General features: G+C 50.1%; 1 protein-coding gene across 1 annotated transcript in view; it reads left to right on the top strand.

Annotated features, from left to right (window-relative positions):
* The window catches only part of CSMD2 (CUB and Sushi multiple domains 2), a 306,341-nt gene that overhangs the window by 240,362 nt on the left and 41,763 nt on the right, over window positions 1-24,216 (top strand). Inside the window, exons 38-49 of the mRNA XM_040588319.1 lie at window positions 3,021-3,139; window positions 3,233-3,302; window positions 5,598-5,714; window positions 6,657-6,866; window positions 8,536-8,724; window positions 11,401-11,578; window positions 13,298-13,443; window positions 17,251-17,331; window positions 18,098-18,211; window positions 20,016-20,204; window positions 21,250-21,396; window positions 22,330-22,518. Of these exons, the coding sequence (XP_040444253.1) occupies window positions 3,021-3,139; window positions 3,233-3,302; window positions 5,598-5,714; window positions 6,657-6,866; window positions 8,536-8,724; window positions 11,401-11,578; window positions 13,298-13,443; window positions 17,251-17,331; window positions 18,098-18,211; window positions 20,016-20,204; window positions 21,250-21,396; window positions 22,330-22,518 (1,749 nt within the window). The remainder of the gene's footprint in view (window positions 1-3,020; window positions 3,140-3,232; window positions 3,303-5,597; window positions 5,715-6,656; window positions 6,867-8,535; window positions 8,725-11,400; window positions 11,579-13,297; window positions 13,444-17,250; window positions 17,332-18,097; window positions 18,212-20,015; window positions 20,205-21,249; window positions 21,397-22,329; window positions 22,519-24,216) is intronic.

Here is a 24,216-nt window from a genome sequence, read left to right on the forward strand (position 1 = left end):
TGGGGTTAGTCACCTCCCTCCATCTGCTGGCCGTGCTCTTGTCTGCGCAGCCCAGGGCAGCATCGGCTGCCTCTGCTGCCAGGGCACACAGCTAGATCCTCGTTCAGCTCATCTGCTGGCACGGCATCGCCCTCTGCTTGGTGTTTAGAGATGCAGTGCCCAGACGCTGGAGAGCATCTTACTTCCCATGTGGTGGATATGAATGCGTGGCCACCCTCCTTTTGCAGGCTCCAACTCAGGGAGGCGCCTTGGCATGAGCTGAATGGGAAGCTTGGAGATGATGATCCAAAGGAGGCACTGCCCAAAGCGTGGGCACCTGCTGCTTTCTCCCTCTCTGGTGTGTTGGACAGTTTGGTGGCTTCCTCCATTACAGATCGTGCCAGCACCTCAGGAGAATGGCAGCGTGTTGCTTCCAGCAGGTCTCATGCATTCAGTTCTTGGGTATCCAGACCTGAGAATATCATTATATATGATGATATACTGAGGCGATATTTAAAAACAATAAAAATTCTCAGTAGTAAGAGAGCAAACCTGGCTAAAACTGGAAGACATGGCAAGGAAGAGAGTCTCTTGCGAAAGGGCTACCAGGTTTGGATAAGGATGCCAAAAATTCATTCTCCCCCACGTCTGTGTGTTGATTCCTGCTATTGAAGCAGATGTCTGTTCAGGAAAGGTGTGCTACAGCCAAGCTGCAGCGGGTCGCAGTGATGGTGGCTCTTATCTCACCGACGGTGCTGTACCGGGGGCCTGCATTATTCACACACAGTCCAGCAGCGGCACAGACAGTGTACGAGCAAGCAGGTGCAGAATGGCAGCTCTCAGCTCTATCCAGCGCATCTAAATCGAATGTTTAGCTAGCAGTCAGGAAAGCAAGCAGGCTTGTGCATTTGCAGTGTACTAAAGACGCGGGTGCGACACGGCCAGGAGCCAGTCTGGTCTTTATGCAGCTCTCGGGAGACTGGTTAATACATGGTGATGGTCTGGCTGTGTTCCTGCATCAGTAGCGGTGATGGGGAGCTGATGAGAGATGTGCTGGGACTGCTGCCTCTCTTCACGCAATCTGCCTCGGGGCAATGCAAACATAATTGTTTCTTGCTGGACACCGTGTCTCGTAATTGGTTCTGATCACAAATCTTGTGTTTGTCTCTGAAGCCAACCAATATTCTGTTTATTATTTTTTTTCCAAAGCAGCAAATAAGATTTGAAAGTGCATTTCATTTCATAAAGCGTCCACAGAAATGGCATAGCTGTTTGACTGCAGAGACGGTGTGCTTTTAGAGGGCCAGCTAGTACTAAGCTTTCCAGGTTTTAGTGGGTTTGCAGGTTGAAACCTTGCATATTAATGGATCCAGCAAGATTATTGCCACCAACAAGACTGGGGAGAGGAGGTGTGTGCCAAGTTGCTCCCTGGGAGCTGGAGAAGTGGATGTTCGTTTAGAAATGCTCTTGCTGTGACTGTTTCTTCTCCATTTCTGTTTCATTAAGTTCTTTGAGGATCCTATTACCCCTCTGCAACAATCCTGTGCAGGTTTTTCATGAGGCTTGGGATTATCAGACTTGTTTGGTTGCTGAGAAAATTAATTGGTGTCGATTTTCAGGGCAGCTGGAAATACTACATTTTTTGCTTTGCTTGTACAAGTAGAATGCCATGGCTCTGAGCCTCAGGTTCTGTCATTGTTCGGTGCAAGGAAGTTTTGGGAGGCGAACTAAAACACCACTTTGTTGCCTCTCACTGGATTCCTCAAGCAGAGCTCCTATCTCTCCATGCTCAAAAGCCAAAATGGAGCAAGAACAATTTAGGACCGACTGAAACTCAGTGCCCACTGATCTGAATGGGAAATTATTTAAAGCTATTTTCTTTATCGGCTCTTTGAAGGTCAGGCAGATGTGGGGAGGGACTACATGTTTCCTTGCTGGGAAGCATGATTCAGGTGTCGGGAGAGGAGTCAGCATCTTCTCTCCCTTTTTTTCACCTGCTTTCAGCTGGGTCTGCAGAGTTTAAGCGGAGTGTTAGCCCTTGCAGTGATGCAGAAGGTTATCTTTTAGTGGCAGCTGCCAGCACTCAGAGCGAGGGGAGGTGCTGGCAGGCAGCAGAGCCGCGGTGGGCACGAGGTGATGCAGGCACCTGTCTTCGTTTTATCACCATTGGGTGTTGCAGGAGGATGAGGGGATGGCATGTGTGTAAGGGAGAGCACATCACTCGACCTCGGGGATTGTTAATGGGGTTTGCAGCAGGATATTCCCAGTTGCACACGTAGCTCAGATGGAAATGGGAGAAACGGGACTGAGTGAGCTTTGTGTAGCCTGTTCTGCAGGCACCGTCAGGGACCAGCCGCGCTTACTGCTGCTGCTATCTCATGGTAAATTCAATCTGTCATTGAAAACAGGAAGAATAGGGTCGAAGGATGAAAACGTACTGCTTCTACCCAGAAAGGGACAAATTACATACAAGACATACCGTGTGCCCTTGGTACCGCCAGCGAGGGGAAGCAGGTAGTCCTCCCTCGCATCCTCTCCAGTCTCCCATCAGACGCTGCCTGGGTGGTGAAGGCACCTACGGCGCAACACGAATATGGACCTCAGGTGGGGAGGGGTCCCAGTTTGGTTCATGAGCAGGTGGGAGTGAGTCGGTCTTCGCTTGGCGATGGATGTGCTGGTGCCAGTGCAGCTCTTCTGTCAAGGCATTAGGGTTCAGCTCAAAAACATTTTTGGCCATGAATCACAAAGTGATTTGTGATGCCTTCGCAGGTGAAAAGAAACATGTTGTAGGTAAAGTGAGAGTGCTAGGTGCAGATAGCTCTGAGTCCTGGCCAGCCCTGTAACACAGGGAATACTGCGTCATCAGGGTGTCTTTGTGGAGAATCCAAGAATCCCCCCCACCCCCGGTGTCTGCGGTGGAGGTGGCTGGTCAGCAAGGGGATGGGATAAAAGGAAGGGGGGGGGTGTTCCCATTCCTCCTGCCTTCAGCGCAGCCCCCAGCCCCGCTCCCTGGAGCACTCACCTCGCTCTTGCCTTCCCAGCCGTCGGTCTGTCCAGCTGCCCGGAGCCCCCTGTTCCTGGGAATGGCCTGAAGGTTGGTGAACGCTACTTAGTGAACGACGTCGTCTCTTTCCAGTGTGAACCAGGCTATGCGCTGCAGGTACTGAATGTTTTCCAGCCAAAAGGATGACAGCAAACGTCTAGAATACGGGGAGGCTCTCCAAATGATGTGTCTTGTTTTCCTTTCCTCCAGGGCCACTCTCACATCTCCTGCATGCCAGGCACTGTCCGCCGCTGGAATTACCCACCGCCGCTTTGCATCGGTAGGACTCTTGGTATTTTGTGCCTAGCAGATATTTATAGCACTTCTCAACAACAAAAAAAAAACCAGTCAAGGGCTAAGTTAGAGAAATGCAAGTTTGTTCTGGAAATGAGAGGCAGTGTGGAAAAATCTGCATTTCTTTTGCAGGGGGAATTTCAATGGAAAAGTCCCTGTGGGCTGCCCAGAATGCTTGATTTTGAATGTTTAAAATGTGGCTGTAGTATAAAATGTAAAATATAAAAAAAGGTTTCCTCAACAAAAAGTTATTCAAGAGGGACAACCTAAGACTTCTTTATACTGTAAGTAGGTTGGTTTTATGGGTTGAGGGTTTTTTTTCCATCTTAAGTGAGATCTTAAGACTGTGGTTTATTTTGATGAAATGCATCTTGATATCACTAAATCTGCGTCTTGTGCTGGAGCCTGGGTACCTCCCAGCCTCTCTGAACTGCAGCACTTGGTGCCTTGCTGTCCCCACTTTGATGTCTAGCGGGTCCTATGTGACCTTGCCAGTGTAGCCCCTTGCCTGTGACACCCTCTGAGGAGCAGGGCTGGGAATACAGAGTGTTTTGGCCCTTCAGGTAAAAGCACTGGACAGTCGATCCACACCAGGAAAGAAGTAAGCCCTGCGAGAAGAGGCACAGAGGTGAAGGGAACTTGCTGGAGTTTTTTGATTATTTTCAATATTTTGCTTTTAGCAAGTCTAGGTGTTTAATATTCATACTGCACATTTTACAGCTCTGAGAGAGACATTTATGCATTTAATAGCTTTAGTTAACAGTTATTTCAGGCTCCTGCTGTTCTAGCTTACATCATTTTGCTTTAAAGTAATTATAAGAGCTAACAGTTCTTTCATCCGATGATCTGCAGGCCAGGAATAAATAGAGAGGCATTTGCAGCAGGATAACTGAGCTAAAGGACCCACGCCTGTGGGACTGGCTCTGAGTGAAGTCAGAAGCCCTTCAGCTCAGCTTTAGAGTGGGGAGATCCCAGCACGGAGGAGGATCCCAGTATTATCACCTAGCTAGTGCCTAGCTGAGCAGCCACAAGTTGCAAGTTTTCTTCTTTTAACGAGTATGGGTCGCCCAGTGCAGCAGGATTTGGCCTGGCTGGGCTGTGCCAGCTCAGCATCCTCACGGTATGAGCACCAGGGCAGTTGAATTCAGGTGTCTGGGTTTGGACGGTCGTGCCCAAGCGTGGTGGTCATCCGAATGCAGGGAGGCGTAAACATGGCACTCATCGTGAGTGACCATCATCTCTTCGAGGGATGCCACAGCATCCCATGCTGACAGCCCTGAGGGTCGTTGTCCTCTGCTAATCACGTGCCCTGATGTGTCTAAACAGTGTCCAGAGCGCCGCTGGCTGCCAGCCCCCCGGGACCCCGGGCTTCGGTTGCTGCCCTGCTCAGAGAACAGCTTGCTTCCCTGGCAAAGCGTGCTGATTTGCTTTGGTCTACTTTGTCCAGATGCTTGACTTCTAAATAATTTAGAAGTAGTTCTATTAAAGAGCCATTAAGAGGAAAAAGAAAGAGAAACCTTCTGGGAGAAACCTTGTTAGTAGCAAGTACACACATAATGAGATACTGGACAAAAGGAATCTGTACCTTCACTGTCAGAACGTGTTAGGAGAACGCCTGGGTGTATTTGGCTGGCTGGTGTTACTGTAACAAGGTAGAGGTCACCCAGATAAGCATGAAAAGATGCTATCTGTATTTAAATTTTACGCGATGCCTTTTGTAAACATATTTTGCACTGTCATCTGTGGCTCGCTTCTTCATAGGGAATTTACTTCAATCAGTGTGCAAACACTCTGTTCTATATTTATCAGTAATTGCCCAGAGATTGACAAGTATAGCAGTCAAGGTAGATCAGTTAACTAGAAAAAGAAGTAACGGGAACTGGAATCAAAATAGAATCGGTCTGTTTCTTCACAGTAATTTTTTTTTTAGGTGGCTAAAAATTCAAACAAGTGCTGTGTGGATGATAGGTGCTGGTACGATGGCTGTGGGCAGAACAGAGTGGCCAGCTCCTCGCTCACAGCTCAGATCTGTCTCTCCCACTGATTGCCCAAACTGGATCTCTGGACCAGGCTTTTATCTCCAGAGGGCAGGAGAAAGGCACATGCATTAGTAATGTGGCCACGCAGTGCCTCGCAAACTTTATGCTAATTCCATAGGAGGCTTTCCTTTCTCTCTTCTTAGTTTTTAATTGCTTTATTTCCCATGCAGCTGGCCGGCCATGGCCATCATCCAGAGAAGACCCTTAAGTGATCCTGACCATTAACACTGTTGATTTTACAGCCCAGTGTGGAGGAACGGCAGAAGAGATGGAAGGAGTGCTCCTGAGCCCGGGGTTCCCAGGGAATTATCCAAGCAACCTGGACTGCACATGGAGGATATTGCTGCCGGTGGGGTTCGGTGAGACAGATGGGTTTGGTTTGATGCTATCACAAAAGATGTGGTGGGGAGATCCTGTCCCTGTTCAGTTCGTGCTGGATGCCAAGTGCCACGATGACTTACAGAAACTGCTGTTTGACCTCCTGATCACACTTGCCATTAAAGATGCATTTATAGGGTGCTATGAAATGATAGATTTTTTTTCAGAAGGTGATACCAGGACACCGTGGAATGTAACAGGTTGATCCAGATTTGTGGGCATGCCTCCAAATCGGCTGTAAGACCCTCTTTTAGTGTGTATCTCCCCGTCTTAACTACTCACATTTGTAATGGCCGTAAAACATCACCAGTTCATCAGTCTTTAGAAATGGAACAGGTGACCAGAGCTTGTGTCAGATTATGTCCTGCCTCAGCTGGAGTTCGTGCGGGCATCAGCACGTTCGGAATTAGGCTCTCCCCAGCCCTTGGTAAAGAGAGAAATTTGCCCACCTCCAGCTCAGCTCTTCTCCAGGCCAGCCCCATCAGGGTGCCTGATTGCCAGGAGGTGGAAGTGTTGCATGTCTGGAAGAAGTGCTGAGTCTCCCGGTTTCCTGAATTAACTCTCCTCCTCCGGCTGTAGCTGCCGTGCGCTGCTGGGGAAACAGCCCGCCGGGGTGCTCAGCGCATCCTGCCGTCCGAGCCGGCCACGCTCGCTTTGGCGAGGGGTGATCCCTGTCGCTCTGTGCCTGCTTTCCTAGTTCCTCGGGTGTCAGGCAGAGGGAGGGGTGTGTACAGGAGCTCCAGCAGCATGAACCTGCAGGCGTTAATAGCCCGAGCTTGTCTGAAACTACAGGCACCCTCTGCCTCCAGCAGGGTAAATGTACTGCTGATGCCCGGGGTATACTGGGCATCACTGGGCGAGCGGTGCTGATGTGCTGAGGCTCGGGTGTAGCTTTAGAGGCACTGTTCATTCCTCCTCTCCAGGTGCTCACATCCAGTTCCTAAACTTCTCCACTGAGCCGAACCATGACTTTGTCGAAATCCGCAATGGGCCGTACGACACCAGTAACGTCATCGGGCGGTTCAGCGGCACTGAAATCCCAGGCTCCCTCCTGTCGACGTCTCATGAAACCACCGTGTACTTCCACAGCGACCACTCCCAGAACAAGCCAGGCTTCAAGCTGGAATACCAAGGTAAGGAGGCTGGAGAAGGCACTGCAGTGGGACAATCCTGTCCCCGGGTGCTGATGGAGAGGGCAGTGGAGGGAGGGGAGGCATCACGGTTGTTGCTATTCTGTTGAATTAATTCCATGAGGACTTAATCCAAATGAGTGGAAAGGTGTTACATGAAGGCCATGCTTAATCCTAATAACTGGGATCTGTTCACCCGGACTTATGCCTACGGCAAATAACGAATGTTCCTAGAATGCTTTGTGACAGCAAAATGCCTTTGAATTAATTCTGGCCAGATTCACATAGAACTTGGCTCTGTTGAGTGTCATGTGCAAAGAGAGGAGCCCTCAGCTGCCGTGCATTTGCTGCGGAATTCTGCGGTGGTTTTCAGTCTCCACTGAAGTCCAAAGGCATTGTTTGCTGCAGCCCAGCCTTGTGCCGGGCAGGCTGGTGGGGGACCAGCTGAGCAAAGAGCCAAGGAATGTAACGGTGGGGCTGCCACGGGTACCTGGAGTGAGAGGAGAGAAAGAAGTTTTATTAAAATCAAAAGATGCCCTCGAGCGTAGTTTTTGGAGATGATGGAGGAATGGAGGTGCCTTCTCACCCAGCCAGAGTCCTTGGGCAGCTCCCTGGTTTTGAGCATGGTGTCTTCTGAGCAGCAGCCACCCCGAGGTCCTGGCAGTGCCCCGAGGTCCTGGCAGTGCCCCAAGGTCCTGGCAGTGCCCCAAGGTCCTGGCAGTGCCCCGTCTCTTCGTGGATTTGCTGCTCTTTGAAGGTGCTGGGTCGGGGCTGCCTATGTTAGTCTGCCCTGGTGAAAGAGAAGGAGAACGTGAACTTCTGGCCCTGCTCGATCCGCAGCTCTGCCGTAATGAATGTCTTTGCAAAACCTTTTGGTCTCCTCTGTCCACCTGTCCGTGGCATACGGGAGTGTGAAATGGCAAAGGATGCCAGGGGCAGGTCGTGTATTTCATACCGAATACAATTCAGATGGGCTTTGCTGCACAGGAGCCAAGTGGTCCAGCTAGTGCCTGGGAGAGAGATGGGAGGAGTGGGAAAGGTGGAGCGTGTGTCCCCAGCCACGTGATGTAGCCAAGGACTGACAAAGGGCTGACTCCCCAGAAACAGCAATAAAAGCCGCTACTCATACTTAATTGAAAACATTAATTTTGTCTTGGCTGTCCTGTTCGCGCACCATATAATTCATGCGCCGCTGCACAATTTAGGAAGGAATGTGCTCTGTGAGGCACTCTGGGTAATCTCATGGAAATTGCTATGCAAATTAGCTCTAGCAAGGCTGCCCAATAATTTATAATGCCAGGTGGAACATGTTAACCAATTGACTTGCGTTCGTCATCAGCGTTGTTCGTGTTTTGTTGGAAAACAAGGCAGATTTCCCAATTAGAAGCGAAGTGCGGGGTGACTGGGTGAATATGGGCTCGGAGGCGCCGGCGGACCGGGGCAGACCCCGGCGCTCACGTCTGAGGCTCCTGCGAAGCTGGATTTTCCCTCAGCCTCCATGCAGACGTGTGCATGGTTCATTAAAATTTATCTCCTTCAATTAAGTCATTGTATGAGGAGGAATTAGCCAAGCAGTGCGGTGGGTGTACCGTTCCTGCTTTTTTGAGAAAATACCACGTGTGAAACATTCCTCCTTATGTTTGGTGGGTTGTGGTTTTTTTTCTTTCTCCAGCCTACGAGCTGCAGGAATGCCCTGACCCTGAACCTTTTGCTAACGGCGTTGTAAGAGGAGCCGGTTACAACGTTGGCCAGTCCATCTCGTTTGAGTGCCTACCGGGCTACCAGCTGATCGGCCACCCTGTCCTGACCTGTCAGCACGGCACCAACAGGAACTGGGACCACCCGCTGCCCAGGTGTGAAGGTATGGCTCTGGGCTCACCCCAGCAGCACCCCCACGGGCATCTCAGGGGGGGAGAAGGAGCTTGAACTCCTCATTCTGGCCACCTTTGGGATCGTTTGGTAATGGGGCTGAAAGTGTCTCTGGAAACAAAAGCATCACTGGAGGATGTGCGCTTTGAGGTGCTGAGGTATGTTCTCCGTGAGTTGATCGTCAACATATTTCAGCCTGGTCAAAGCCAACAGTTTAAAAAACAGTTTAAAACCAAGGTGTGTTTTTTGAGGTGACGTGTTTAAATCTCACGCGATGGCTGAGCCCTGTCTCTAGCTGTCCCTTGCACTGCTACTGCCAGTAGGAGCTGCGCTTCCAGCACGGCACGGTCCAGGGCTGTTGCAAGAATATTTGTCTGCTTTATTTCTTCCGCAGTGCTCAGCTTCCATTCATTTAGCGTGGGGAAATAGAAATGGTGTCTGGTAAAAGACCCTTGCAGCTCTGGGGACTCTTGGTGTGGGAAGATTGTGTCCCTGCCCAGTTTCTGTAGTGTGGCAGCAGTGGCACCTCCAAAATGATCCAGGTGGGAATTCTTCAGGCACGGTCTCCTTTCTGAAGAGCCTGTATGCTAGGAGGGCCCTGCAGGCTCAACGACTGGGTCTGCATTCTACACACCGAAGCTCAAATGACCAAATTCTCTATTCAAACCCCACCATGGCTGTTCCAGCCTTTCATCCTTTGTGGCCAGTGGGCTGAGTGGTGTGTGGTTTATTTCAGAAGGTTTCCAGGTGAACCCTTAAGAAGTTCAAGACTGCTTGTTGAAGATTTCTCACCACGTTTCCCAGGAGCGCTGACCTTTCTCCCAGCCTCCTTACAGCCCTTGCTCTGCAAGAACTGTGCACTGGGGAAAGAGAGAGAGGGGTGATATTTTTCCTCTTTTAAGTCCTTGAACCCCAGAGAACACAAAGCATAAAGAACCAAATCCTCGGCTGCTCTTTCAGTGACCCCGGCGATGCACCAGAGATGTGTGTTACCTGGGAAAGTGTCCTGTGCTCAGCCGGGTGCTGCTGGCGCGGCGGGGAGCTGCTGGGAGCAGGATCGTGCCTTTATCTGCCTCAGGCATCAGCTCTGGCAGCTGCAACCATCCAATTCTTCCTTCATTATTGTTTTTTAAAGTAGCTTTCTTGCTCTGCCGCGCTTCCGATAGCAGAGGGGGGTGAGGGGTTAGGTGCGTTGTGGACCTTTTGCAGCTTTTCTCCGTGCGCACGCCTGGTGGGCTGTTAGTGCTGTTAAAGTCAATGGAGAGCATCCCTCTTGTAGCTGTTGCCTTAAACGGTCCATTTTTGCATAGCAGCAAGCAGTGAGGACTTGCTGCCTTAGGCTAACTGCCTCACCTTTCCCAGGCAGGTCACATCTGAAAGCCCTTTTAATTAAAAGAGAAGCTGTAATTCTGGAATAAATGCATAGAGGCCAAGGTTTCCAGCACCACTCCGGGGAGTTTTGGTTTTTTCCAGTCATCAGCAGGCTGCCTGCTGCTTTGCAGGGCAGAAAGGAACTTGGCCCCCAAGGTTTCTTGGGTGTTTGTTTGGGAAAGTGAGCGTATGGAGTTACATAAATACACATGCTTTTCGCAGCTTGGTGGACCACGTGAGTAAGCAGAGCAGAACCAGACGGGGAATAGACAGAGCTTGGCTCTGCCCTCACATCTGGCACATCACATCTGGGCCAGGGTGGCACAAGTCTGTGGAGCTGCTCCTGCACGAAAAGGGGTGTGTGTTGCTACGCACGAGCGTAGCGCTGAGCCTGAATTAATAAGTTGTGTGGGGAGGGAGGACGTGCTCGCCTAAGCCAAGGGCTGGGTTAATGCAGCTACGCAGCTTCTGGAGCAGAGCTGGCTCAGGCAGGGGACACTGCGCTTAACCCTGTGCCTGCAGTTGTTGCAGGCTGCCAGTAACACGCTGCAGATGTGTGATCGTCATTTCAAATGAACTTCCACACCAGGGAGGTCCAGAAGCTGTACGTGAGACTTTCAGACCTGGGGACCTGCTGTGGCCCTCCTGCATACATCCAGCAGGACGTCTGTCGTCTTTCTGTCCCTCTTTTTCGCTGCACAGGCTTTCTAATTGCCTTGCAAGTTCATTTGGACCTGGGAGATACCTCGTGCAATAAAACTGTCACCTTGATTAATGAATTGGATGCCGCTGTCATACAAATCATCATTTCCCCCCTGCTCAGAGGTACTCGGTGAGCAGCCAGCTGCTCGGCGGTTCTGGTCCAGCCTGTGCTGTATGAACAAGTGGATGGATTTGCCCACTGGTGTGATCTCGTCAGGAGCTGTATTTTCCATGCATGGGTGCAGACAGCTGGTGGAGCCCAAAGATTCTTACTAGGGCAAAAGATAGTTTATTTGCACACCTGGTTGTCACATCTGTACAAAACGCCCTGGCAGTCTCCTTTCAACTCTGAAGCACTTAATAAATTTATAGTAATGGGATTAAGTTGAAAACGTTAGATGTAGTCATGACAGATACAAATTAATCAAGGCAAACCAGGCCAGGATTTTGGGGCTGGATCCTCCGGTATCCAGAATTGCTATCTTTTTATCCAAAATATTGAAAGAAAAATGGGAAATGGAGGATCTTTAAGAGTTCTTGTTTTGGTGGGGGGTATTTCTTCATTAGTTTTGTGTTTCTGTCTGATTCCCTGCAGTGCCCTGTGGGGGGAACATCACCACCCAGAACGGTACGGTTTACTCTCCTGGCTTCCCCAGCCAGTACCCCAATTCCCAGGACTGCGCTTGGCTTCTCACAGTGCCGGTGGGCTATGGAATCCACCTCAACTTCACCCTGCTGCAGACAGAGCCCTACAACGATTTCATCACTGTTTGGTGGGTACAGCAAAGGTGTGAGGAATGACTGGAGTTGCTGCTAAGGCTCCATTTCAGAAAGATGCTCTTGCTGATAAATAGAGCACCAGTTGCCGTGGTGTGTGGGTAGTGCTATGTTTGAGAGTAGGAGCATCCTCCGGGGACACTGGGATGAGGATTTGAAATTTTTTTAACTCCGGGTGCTTGGTAGAGCCTTTAGATTAAGGACCGTGTGCTGCAAGTGGCTAGCAAAACGGACAAGGTGACCGTTTCCAAACACTGCTGATGTAACATTCCTGAGAAATGCAGGCAGGGAGTGCAAGGTCAGTGAAGGGAACGATCCCTGGCTGACTAGGCTGCTCGTGCCAAGTGATGGAAGTGTCATCCTTTGGGTCTGGAGGGCAGTCTGGGTGGGAATCCTTAGCCTCCGTGGTACATTTGCCTCGATGGTGTGCAGCTCACAAGGAGCGGTCCCACCCTTGGCCATACGGCAGCACCTGTCAGACCTTGCAGATCTTTCTTGCCATTGATTTCTGTGGTCATCAGCAATTAAAAATGAAGCAGCCCATCAGACCCCCGCAGCGCCTGGGCTTGGCAGCCACTGGTTTGGCACCGTGGGCAGGGGCTGAGCGGCTGGGGGGGCGCAGGCTGGTGTCCCAGTTGCGGCGGGAGGGTGTTGGGTGGCAGAGCCTCGCTTGTCCTGCTGGATGCCTTCACCAGCCTGTCCCTGCATCTCCAAAATGCTCTGCTGAATGGAATAAGGAGCCACCTCTTGGGAAGCTTAGGGGGCTTTGCAGAGGGCACTTTATGAATGGTAAATGGGGTCTTTATCTCCAAGCTGAATTTAGTTGAAATGAATCTTGTTCGAACTGGTGTAATAGGAGTTGCCTTTCACTTCTGATTTCTCTGATAGACATCTTTATGGGGCTTGTTGGTTTTTTTCCCTTTTGCACTTTATGGCTACCTGCCTGTGGATAGAGGCTGAATGAAGAAAAAGCCATTGATAAAATCATCTACATTTACCAATGTCCTCTTTTGGTTTTTCTTTTGCCATCAGAGATGCACAGCCCTACCATCCAAGCTGCTCTCCCAGGCTGCAGAGGCAGCGCTGGGATGGCATTAGGCACCAGCCCTGGCTGTGACCCTCAGCTGCCTTTTAAACAGCAGCAACTGGGAGCTCTGACCTCTGATGTAAAGTGGGCACAGCTCTGCTGCAGTTAATGAAGTGGCACTGATTGCTTCACCCCAGGAGTCTTGCAGGCTGGGATCTTCTTTTCCTATTTGGAGAAGGGAAGAGAAATGATGTATTATCAACTTCAGTCAGCCATGGGAGCACACATAGCTGCCCTGGCTAAAGAGCTTGTAGCCCTCAGTATCTGACTTGCAAAATATCTCGATGTCTGTTGTGCCAACAGGGAGTGAAACTCCTTGGGAAAGCTGGCTGTAACTCTTCAAGTTCTGAAGTTAAAAATGAAGTTGGTGTTTTGTAATTGTCTACTGAGTGAGCACTGCACTGCCAGAAGAGGTTATCCTGATTAGGCTGGAGTGGGGAGGGGGGCGAGGGGTCCAGGTCAGCTACCAAGGGAGCTGCTGAGACTGGAACACAGATGTAGAAAAGGGAGGACAGGGAAGGAAGAGCATGCACGAGTTCCTGTGCGTGCAGTGTAGGAGGTTGGTTGTTGCTGGGATTAAGGACGTGTAATAATGCTCTTTCCTTGTGTTTCTGACATATGATTTTAGGGATGGTCCACAGCAAACAGCCCCACAGCTCGGTGTGTTCACTGGCAACTCTGCTAAGAAATCAGCCCAAAGCTCTTCCAACCAGGTCCTGATGAAATTCCACAGTGATGCAGCCAACGGAGGGATTTTTGCCATTTATTTCTACGGTCTGTATTGTTTGCTGAGCAGCACGAGCTTTATACCCGCCTGTGGGATGTGGCGGGGCACGGGCCAGCTGTGGCTTGTGGGGAGGACTGGTTGTGGGGAAAAGATGTGAAAAAACATGCTTTTACCTGAAGTCTTCCACAAAGGGCCCAGTGTTAGACGTTTGAGATTGAAGGTCGCTTATGCGATCAAGCGCTGGCGAGCGGTCACGCGCCCCGTGCAGATGTGGATATCCATCTGTAACGTGGTGATCGTTCAAGCACAGGTCAGGTCCCTGCAAGCTAACAGCCACGCCAGCCCTACACCTCTCTCAAGGTGATGCCTGTAAACATTGTCCGCTCCGTGGCAGATCCCGTTATGGATAGCTCTGCTTTGTCCACCTAAAAGTCCCCGTCCCCGCGGTGCTGGCTGGATGTGGTATTGCTTTTCCAATGCTGTGCTAAACCAACTGGGCCATATTGGTGGCTAGTTTGAAATGGCAGCTGTGTTCCAGCTGAGGGGTGACTTCATTTCTCTGGGGAGGAAAAGGATTCCCATAAATCCCTGAATTACCTGGGGATTCTTTGGTGCGAGTGCAGCTCACGCTAAGAGCGACGTCGGGTATTACATTGAAATGAGACCTTGTGCTTTCTACCACGAAACAAGAGCCCAACTTTAAATCGGATTAGCTAACAGGTTCCTACAGCGGTGCTGGGATTTGGGAAAATACAGATGGAGACCTCCTCTTGCTGGGGTAATTTGCTGGCAACAACGTTCAACAAAGCCTTGGTGTGAATTACAGGACGGATCTGTGCAGAATGCCTTAGCTTATGTTCAGTTCCGAAAGGCAAGTATTATACAGATAGGCTGAATTTAAAGAACGTTCGCTAGGTTTTGGAGGGAATTGGTTTACTGCTGCAAAACACTGTGAGATTTATATTGCCAGACAATGGTGCGTATATAACAGTTATGCAAAAAATTATGGTTTAGGCAGTTTGGCTCAGAAACGAGCAGTATGTAAACACTGCTGCACTTCAGCGAGTGCTTCCTTTTGTAATATGAATTAGATCGTATCATTGCTATGGTTAGAGCCCATCAGCATATGTTGCCGTTCTCTAATCTTGGTAGCGCTTTATGCTGAAGTTTCTTTAGCTTATGGTTTATGTGGGGTGTAAAGCCACTCGCAGGCACGAGGGGTCTGGAGCTGGTGTTGGTAGGAGCTGGGGCAGCCGTTCATTCCCCGTGAACCAGCTGGGCACTCTGGCAGCTGCTTGGCCTTTTATTAGTGTCATTTACTGGCTCATTGCTTCCTTTATACGTGGGGCTTTAGCATAAAGCCTAACCCCAAGGATGGAAGCGACTGAGGTGGTTGCCTCCAGGGTGAGACGTTTCCACTCTTTCCCAGGCTCTGGCTCTGCACGTGGTGCCTTGCACGCCACAAGAGGTGTGGGAAAAAGGGGGAAGTTTTCACACCAGGCTCAGGCTGTGCAGTCAGTTAAATCTTTGTCATCACCCTTTGGGGTGTAACTGCAGGAAAAGCGATTTCCTCAGGATTTTCAGCAACGTGTATTTTCATTTCTGTGCCTGCGTGCTGGCAGATCTGGGACATAGGAGACATCCTCCTTCAGCTTTAAATTGTATTTTCCCATACAGAGATGATCAGAACCGTGTCAAGAGAACCGTTGCCCTTTTAAATGGTTGCAAAGAAACATTTCCTTAGGGTGGAGGAAGGGAAACAAAAGAATGATTCCCAGAGCTTAAAGATTCAATAGCATCCCTTGAAAAATGATGATGTTGCACCTATTATTAAATGGGTTAGTTCAGGTGCCAGCAGGAGCTGATGTGTGAGTGTGATGGGAGCGGGTTTTATGGCACAGTAACTCAAGGGGGTCCCAGTGTGGTTTCAAGGACGGGACTCTGTTTTGTCCTGGTGAGAACAAATGGATGTGCTGTTGAAAAGAGCTTTACCAGTGCTGTATCACCCCTATGCTGAAGCCATCTTAATCACACCTCTGTATTGAAATACGGCCCATTAAGGAGAGGAGATTAATGCTGTGAATGCTGGGTTATCTTTCCACTTCAATAGGTGCTGTCAAGCACTTTTTAAATAGCATTTAATATAAATTTTTGTTATGCTTTCCTTTCCTTCTTCCCCCACTGTCAAACATCTGTTTTGAAAGATTGGAAATAAGGGTGTTCCCTCCTGGGATGGCTCTTTGCTGTGCAGCAGGATCCTTCCCTGCTGCCTCCCGGCTCCCGCTCCCATCCCACGCGTGGGCTCTCCTGGCTCCTTTGCTCATCCATTCTCTGTGCTGCCAAGGTGGGTTGCAAGGAAGGGGTTGACTGTCGGAATTACAGAGCTGGCCCTTTCCCGTGACCCCCCACCACCCCCACACGCTCGCCCCTAGTTGAGTTGTAGTAGCCCGTGGCTGGTTTTTCCTCCCCCTTGCACGCACGGGGTGTGTAAGCCCACCCCTCACATTAAGAGCAGCCCCTGCATTCCCTCCAGCCTGCTCCCCAGACCTCCAAACATCACGTTTTTCCACGCACCTCTTGGAAAATATTGTCCTACCCTGGATTAGGGGGTAAGGAACCTGGGGCAAGACGATGGGGCATCTGCTTCTGTACATGAGTATTTAAGCATCATTAGAAGCCTCATTAAGGTTGCTGCCAGGACTGCCAGCCTTGCTGCGGTGTGAAGAGTTCAACATTGTGGAGTTAGTAAGAATTAATATTCAGTGGCAGCTTGAGCTCCTGTATCTTAAATTAAAGGGCTGATATAAATTTCAGAGGAAGTTATGCTTGTCCAGGGTCAGGTGCAGGGGGAGCAAAGATGCAGAGAAGTGCTGAGCAAATAGCAGAAAATGTCTTCCATTAATATTCATTTAGTTCCCAGTACCATATTTTCAATTTAACAGTGTTCATAGCTCCTGTGTGTTTATTTTCATAAGCAGTGCAGTGCTCAAGCCTTATGCACCCACATGCTTGTCAGCAGCGCGTTTCTTTTGCCCGCTGTTAGCTGATCTTGAATTTTTGGTGGAAAATGGGCTGTTTGCAATGTATTCGGTCAGGTGCATGAGCCGTAAGGAATTATTTTGGCGCATCAACAGGATTTCTTTTTCCCGTTTAGCTACATAGTACTCCTGAAAAAAACACCTAATTCAGCAAAGAGTGCAAGGTCTGCCTGTCGTGCCTTCCATGAGGCACTGACAGCAACCTTGCATAGGTTACGTTGTGAACTGCAAGCTACGTATAGGATTTGCAGTTGAAAACACTAGCACTCCTGCAATCATTTGCGGAAGAAATTAACGAATAATTCCAAGTTTAAAAAAAAAAAAAATCAGTGAGTTTTGTGAGTTCTGTTTGAGGACAGGCAGTAAGGATGAAATTCTCTGATAATTGTTGTGCTCTGCTTGGTGCTGGAGCAGTCTGAGGCTCTGCCTGTCATGAGATGGACCTGATTCCACTGAGGTCACCAGCGTCTTCTCCCGTACTGTCCCAAAAGGTGCTGGTAACGTTGCCTGGCATCAGCACCCATCATCCAGACGGACTGACCGGAGATGCTGTCCGGGCACCTACATCTCCACTGACTGACAACAATGTGTTTCCTATTAGGTGTAAAAAACTGGAAAAAGCTGCTTTGGGGGACCCATACCTGGATCCATCTCTGTAGGGTTTGGAGGGGGAAAGGGCTGGTTGCACTTTTGCCAATTCCTGCTGCTTGTGGAGAGGGAGGATTTGCGCTGATGTCCGTGGTGCTTAGCACCGAGATGGCTGTGACTGCCTTCACCCCCAGCCTAACTTCTGCTACTCTTCCTTTGCTCTTCCAGCCTACCAGCTCTTCAGATGTCAGCCTCCGACCATCGTTCCCAACGCAGAAATCATCACCGAGAACGAAGAATTTAACATAGGTAGCCTCTCCCGGGCCTCCTAGCCCTCCGTTCCCCCTCGCCAGCTGCTGGCAGTGCCCCCAGGAAGACCCACAGGTCCTGTCACCCCATATCTGGGGGATCAGGAGACCTCTTCCCATGGGTGACTGCGTGGGGAGCTGCACAGGACCTTGCTCAGCACCTGATATTCACAGGGAGTCAAACTGATCTGATTGTCCTGAGGCTTTTCCTCTCTGTTAGTATAGCAGAAGTGTTTTGGCTTTTGTGAGAGCCCCGAGCTTGTTCAGAAACATTCTGAAATCTTTGCCACGATAATGGTTTTCAGGTGTTTCAAACAGATTTGTGTGAAAGCTTAGAGGCCGTTACTCTTCCCTTTGAGAACTTTTCACCCATATTGACTGTGCTTTTTGTATTTTATTTTATTTTTTTTGCTGTGGCTCACATTTTAAGTGTGTCTGCAGCCAGCGAAGTAGCTGTGATTTTTTTTTTATTTTTTTTTTTTTTAAAGCAGCTTTTCTCGCTGTCTGCTCTCTTTGAGGAAAGTCTCTACCTGAAATAGCTTGCACAAATCATAATAGTCTCAGCAGCATGACAGCAGTTTATCTCGACTGAGACTCCAGCATGCCTTTCTATGCCTTTTATTTCTGCACGGTCGTGCCCGAGCTGGATGGCAGAGGCACAGCCGAGAGGTCTCTGCCCCCTGTGGTACCCCCTTCCCAGGGCACAGCTCAGTCGGCATGAATTAATGCTTCTCTCGGATCAAGGTGTTTTCTGTTTCTGTCTGTAGGTGACATAGTGAGGTACAGATGCCTTCCTGGCTTTACCTTGATTGGAAATGAAATCCTGACCTGCAAACTGGGCACTCACCTGCAGTTCGAAGGACCTCCCCCAACATGTGAAGGTAAAGCTGGGGTGCCCAGGGTGGCAGCCGAAGCCCCCCTACTCACAGACTGCTGCAAAGCAGGGGGGCTCGTAAGGGAGGGAGCAAGCTGGGTGGCACTGGAGGAGGTTTCCTTGCACATGTTGCATCTGTGGGGCTAACTCTCATATCTCCAGGGTCCCAATAGTGCAAAATCACCCATCAGGACCTGGTGAGGAGGGTCAGGAGACATCACCGTGCAGGGAAAGGCTGTTCTCCTGACCCGCCTTGCAGGCTGTGCCATGCACCGTGTGCACTGTGGCTGGGCTCGAGCAGCAACCTGCGAATAACAGTGAGATATTTGCTGCATAACTCATTGCCACAGCTCCCTAATAAGTGATGGGGAAAGTTCCTGCACCCCCTTTGCTGGCTCCAGGGATTTTGTGGGGTCTCTGCGTTGTCTGGGGGGCAGGGGGGTTGCCTCACAGGAGGGACCTCTGGCTTATACCCCAAGCCCCCCGTTCTGGAAGGCACTTGAAGCTTGTGGAGCTGAGCAGAGGTCTGACAGCGTGTGTCTGACTGCATCCCTGAAGTCATTATAACAGTCACCCAAACGTCCTTATCCTGGGAAGGGGGGAGGAATTCGGCACTGATGGTTTGCCAGTGACACAGGAACAGCGGAAGGAAGAGCAGGGCTGCAGCGAAGCGAGCTCCTCCAGCGAGGCAATCCCGTGAGGAGCAGCTTCCCTATTAGTGCCACAGAATGTATTACATGGGAGACAAATGAAAGCCCCGAGCATGCTGCGTTGTACACCTTGCTGCTGCGCAGGAGGGATCCCAGAGATGTTTCCATGCTGCCACGTTCCCCTATTTATCCTCTGGATTCCTGCTGGTACTTTTGTTCACTCCAGCCGCGATTATTTCATCTCCTTCATTCCCTCCTATCTGAACATTTTTACCATATAATGGGATATTTTTCTATAGCTTTATTCTCTCTGAAATAGCATGAACTGAAGGAGAGAAAGGGAGGTCATTCAATTATTTACTGATGGTTCTTAGCCTGGGGGTAAAGGGACTGCTTAAATTACATCTGGCCACCAATTTATAGAGGTCAAAAAATCACTGATGGGATTAAGGATTTGGAAAGAATACACTGTTCTTTCTGGATAGTTCTGGCTGTTTTCTATTAATATAAGTACAGCATTTGCACTGGGCTTTAGTGACAATTATGAATAAATAAAAATCTCTTTCTTTTTACACTTTTTGCTCACTTTGTGTGTTTGCCTCCTCTTCTGGGGTGTATTTGCTGGCCTTTATGTTTAGCATTTTCAGCTGGATTTAATATTTCCACAAGCTGAATGGGGTGTAGTGATTCTAGAAAGACTTCTGAAGTCCTAGTTAACAGCTCGGTGGGTGACCTGGGAGAAGCCTGTGGCTGCATACCTTGTTCTGACCCAGGCAATAAAGCTTCCAGGGATTCCCAGGGAGTGCTTTGTAACTTGAGAGTGGTTGCTCGGTTGCAGCACCGTTTGTTTCGGAAGAGATGTGAAACGATGCAAAGACATTTGTAATTGTTTGTTTGCATTGTTGCTTTTCGTCCCTTCCTTTCAATGTGGCAATTGCTGGGATTTGTGGAAACGCAGCACGCTTTGTTCAGAGCCTACATCAGGGTCTGGGGATTCTCTGTGAGCCAAAGGGTCCAAGTGGATGTACGTGGGTGGGAGCTGGGCTCTGTCTTGGCTTAGCGTGTCAGGACAGACCTTCTTGGCCATAGCATCTTGTGTTTGCTTCCTCTGCAGAACAGGAAAACTCATTTTTTATTGTCTGTCCTTCCCGTTCCCTGCAGTGCACTGTCCGATGAACGAGGTTTTGACAGACTCCACCGGTGTGATCCTCAGCCAGAGCTTCCTGGGAAGTTACCCTCACTTCCAGACCTGTTCGTGGGTGGTGAAGGTGGAGCCTGGGTATAACATCTCCCTCACCATCGAGTACTTCCTGAGTGAGAAGCAGTATGATGAGTTCGAAATCTTCGATGGTAAGAGAGTCACCCCTTTGCCCAGAGGTTGTAGCGAGGTGGGGTCGATCCCCTCTCCCAAGTAACAAGCGATAGGACAAGAGGAGCAGCCTCAAGTCGTGCCAGGGGAGGCTTAGATTGGGTATTAGGAAAAGTTTCTTTACCAAAAGTGTTGTCAGGCATTGGAAGGAGCTGCCCAGGGATGTGGTGGAGTCACCATCCCTGGAGGTGTTTAAAAGACATGCAGATGCTTAGGGACAGGGTTTAGTGGTGGGTTTGGCAGTGCTGGGTTAATGGTTGGACTCGGTGATCTTAAAGGTCTTTTCCAACCTGAACGATTCTGTGATTCTATGACTTGCTTAGCAACTGAGGGGAAAAGGAAAAAGCAGCAGTTTGGATAGCTCTTAATCGCTGTTCCCAGAGCGCTCGGGGGTGGCTTTCCACCACTGCACCTACAGCCTTCTCCTGGACTTGGAGAAAGCTCCTTCTAAGACTCATTGATTCTCTGCATAAGAAAATATCAATGGTTTGATTTTTTTTAATTTTTTTTGCTAGATGGAAAGTATTTTTCAAAGGGAAAGGATTTAGAAAACTCCTGGGATAAATTGTAGCAGACATTGCTGGGAAGGGACGAGTTGGGAAGGTGGGAATTCTCATCCCTGAAGCCCACGCAGCCCAGATTTTCTACACCCCTGAGCTCTCGGGACCTGACCGGGGATCTGTCGGTACTCACGGCGAAGCAGCCTTGTAACTACACGCCGAACACAAACGCGGCACTGATGCTCCTGTGGTCGCGCATGGGGCGTGCTGCCTGGAGCAAAATCCCGACCTCGCTGCTGTCAGCTGGGCTGGATCTGCCGTCGGTTCCCCAGGAGCCAGGTGTCTGCGCGGGAGCTCGTGTTCACCAAAGAGCCCTGAGCGTGAGCGGCTGTACCCGGACTCACAACGAAAGCTGCCGTGCTACAGTTCCACAACATGCCCGCTCCTTCGGCGCGCCCTGGCACGTAAGACCTGTGAGTAGCTGCGTGGCAGCCCTGACTTTTCCTTGTTCCCTCCTTCCTTACAGGTCCCTCTGGCCAGAGTCCGCTGCTCCTGTCGCTGAGTGGGAACTACTCTGCCCCTCTGACCGTCACCAGCAGTGGGAATAAAGTCTATCTCCGTTGGTCCTCTGATCACACCTACAGCAGAAAAGGCTTCAAAATCCGCTACTCCGGTGAGTAGGCAGCAGGGGCGAGGTGCTTGGCCAAGGGCATGGCCGTCTCTTCAGCCAAAGATCGCCACGAAATTGCTGCAGAGGGGCATAGGCCATCTGTGTCGGCAGAAGCTGCCAAAGCCCGGGAAGGCACAGAAAGCTGGGCTGGTTCTGCACTGGCGAGGCTGGGGGAGGCAGGTTCCTTTCCAGGAGAAACCTTGAAGCTCTGGCTGGTTTCTCAACCCCTCTTAAAAATCAGAACCTATTCTTATAACCGTAGACCACATGGCTTGGGGTGAACAGAACCCATCCCATGCAGTTCACAGTAAAGATTGCCGTGTTGATTACTGTGTCCTTGCCACAAGGCCATTTGGAGATGTTTGAAAATGAACATCACTAAGAACATGTGTTTAAGAGCTGCTTGGTGCACGAGACACAACTTACACGCGACTGATGGTGTTACAGCATTTGCAATGAACTGGTTGAACCATCCCATGCACCTGCTCGGGCATTGTGCCACTGCTCCCACAGGATCCCGACCCGGGAGCCTGGGCTGCTCGATCAGCACAAAACTGCTGCTGGCTGCTGAATGTTTGCGGAGAATTCCTTAAAATGAATCGCTGTGGTTTGGAACTTAGCAAATCTTAATTAATGGAAGTTATAAAACTCAGCTGAAAAGTTGCCAGTGTGTCATAAATAAATAATTACTTTACTCTGTAAATGAATTAAGTAATATTTAATTATCAGAAATTAGTCTTTATTTCTAGAGCGGAGTGAAACTTGGACACTAGCCCTGCGTTCTTTCCCCCCTTTGAGTTTTTATTTATCCATCACAAGTTCTTGTACAGCCTTAGGTTATGGGAAGCGTGGTGTCATTCCCGAGAATAGGAAGAGAATTTCTCTTGACGTTGCCCATCCAGTGACTGATTTATTCGCTTGTGCCCTTCTTCCCAGCTCCTTACTGTAGCCTCCCGCAGCCGCCGGCCCACGGGCTCATCCTCAGCCAGACGGGTCTGCACCCTGGCAGCACGCTCCGCTTCGGCTGCGACGCGGGCTACCGTCTTGTCGGCCACAGCACCACCACCTGCTCCCAGCACCCGCAGGGCTACTTCCACTGGAACGAAGCGATCCCTCTGTGCCAAGGTGAGAGCAGGCAGACGGAGCGTTATGAGGATCTGGGAAGTCCTGGGAAGGACTAAGGAAAACGTGGTAAAAATAAAAACTGACTGTAATTGCTCCAGTTCCCTGTTGAGAACAGGCCTGGAGCTGCAGGCCGGCAGCGATGGGTGCTCCTCTCCTCTCCATGTCCTTGGGAATAGGTGGGCAGGGAGGGAAGGGAGTAACTGGGAGCGCTCGGGATGGGGGAGAAAAAAATCAGCTGTGTGAAGGCAACTGCTGTAGAAGTGTTGGAACTGCCAGTAAAGACACAGCCAAGCCTTGGTTAAGGACAGGAGAGCCATTGCCTGGAAGAATCTGGAAAAACTGGCAGGAGCATGGGTCCTGCTGGGCTTTTGTAACTGGAATTTCCTTTGGTGTTTCTGGAAGTGGCCTTTCAGGTCTGCGTCTCTCAACAGGGGATGAGAAATGTCTTGAGATTCAGACGGTGCCCCGTTTCTTTTGGCTTCATATAAGCTTTAGGCATGTAGTTGTTCTTTCCACATTTCCTCCTAATTAACTGTAATCTTCATGACATACCATACTTAGCACAGGGCTCCTTCCAGGCGTGGGAGTGGAGGGGAAGACAGGGCAGCGTGCCCCGGGGGGCTTTGCTTCGGCGCTGTTTCGTCTCCCTCGCTGTGTTCGCTTTCTGATTGCACCTCTTCCTCAGCCCGCCAATCATCCCTGTTCCTTTGTGTGGATGAAATGCCCATCTTTATTCTGATGAAGCCTTTCAATGCCTTTGAACGCTCATCCATGTTCCAAGGGGACCAAGCACGGGGGATTGATACTGCATTGACTTCCCTGGAAACTAGCCAGAAAACAGAGACAGCACAGGCAAAATCTCATTGCACTGTCTGCATTGTTGTCCGGTCCAAGCCATAAGGAAAAAACAAGATTATTTAGTGTGGGAGGCACCAAAGAGCCTTGAAAAAAATCCTTTCTGTGCTCCCAAATCACTTAGTCGCTTTGGAAATTGCACGAGGGTGCAAACAGTCCTGTCGCCGAAGGGTGGTTTTGTGCTGCGGGTGCTTATATCCACTTGGAGCCCTCCCAAGGCTTGTATTTATTTAAAGGTGAGTGGAACGCAGTAAACCAAGACCCTGCTACCCAGTCCCGTTGGCAAGGGTGAACTGGGAAACTGGGCACAAGCTCAGATAGCGATGGAGCCTCCGCGATAACAGACGGGTGCAAACACCGAGTGCTGGAATGAGCAGATGAACAGCACGAGGGGCTGTCATGGCAACTGTGCCTCCTGCATCCTTAGCCCAGTGTGAGGAATTCTCTGATGTAGTGTATCTTTTTTGAGGAAAATGGTGTAATCAAGAATAGGTACAAATGCAGCTAAGTTTTTATTGCCGTGGTACGCTGGAATGCCATCTGAGCCTGGTGTTCAGCTCCAAAATCTGTTTCCTTCCAAAAACTGTGATGGTGTGTGGGGCTTTAAACATGGAGGTGGGGAGGAGATAAGAGAGAAGGTGTGTGGGGAGGTTGGGAGAGGATGCTCTTGGATGAGGGATGACCTGACAGCGGTGTGATTCAAAGCAGAAACAAGTCCCTGAGCACCAGTTCCCAGGCCACCAGGGAGGGAGTCAGAGCCAGACCACCCACCCATGGCCTGGGGATGCGGGGGGGTCCTGTGGTGTTGCTGAACACACCAGGGCTGTGCCGTGGGACGGAGGG

This window comes from Falco naumanni, chromosome 3, assembly GCF_017639655.2.
Source record: "Falco naumanni isolate bFalNau1 chromosome 3, bFalNau1.pat, whole genome shotgun sequence".
Lineage (NCBI taxonomy): Eukaryota > Metazoa > Chordata > Aves > Falconiformes > Falconidae > Falco > Falco naumanni.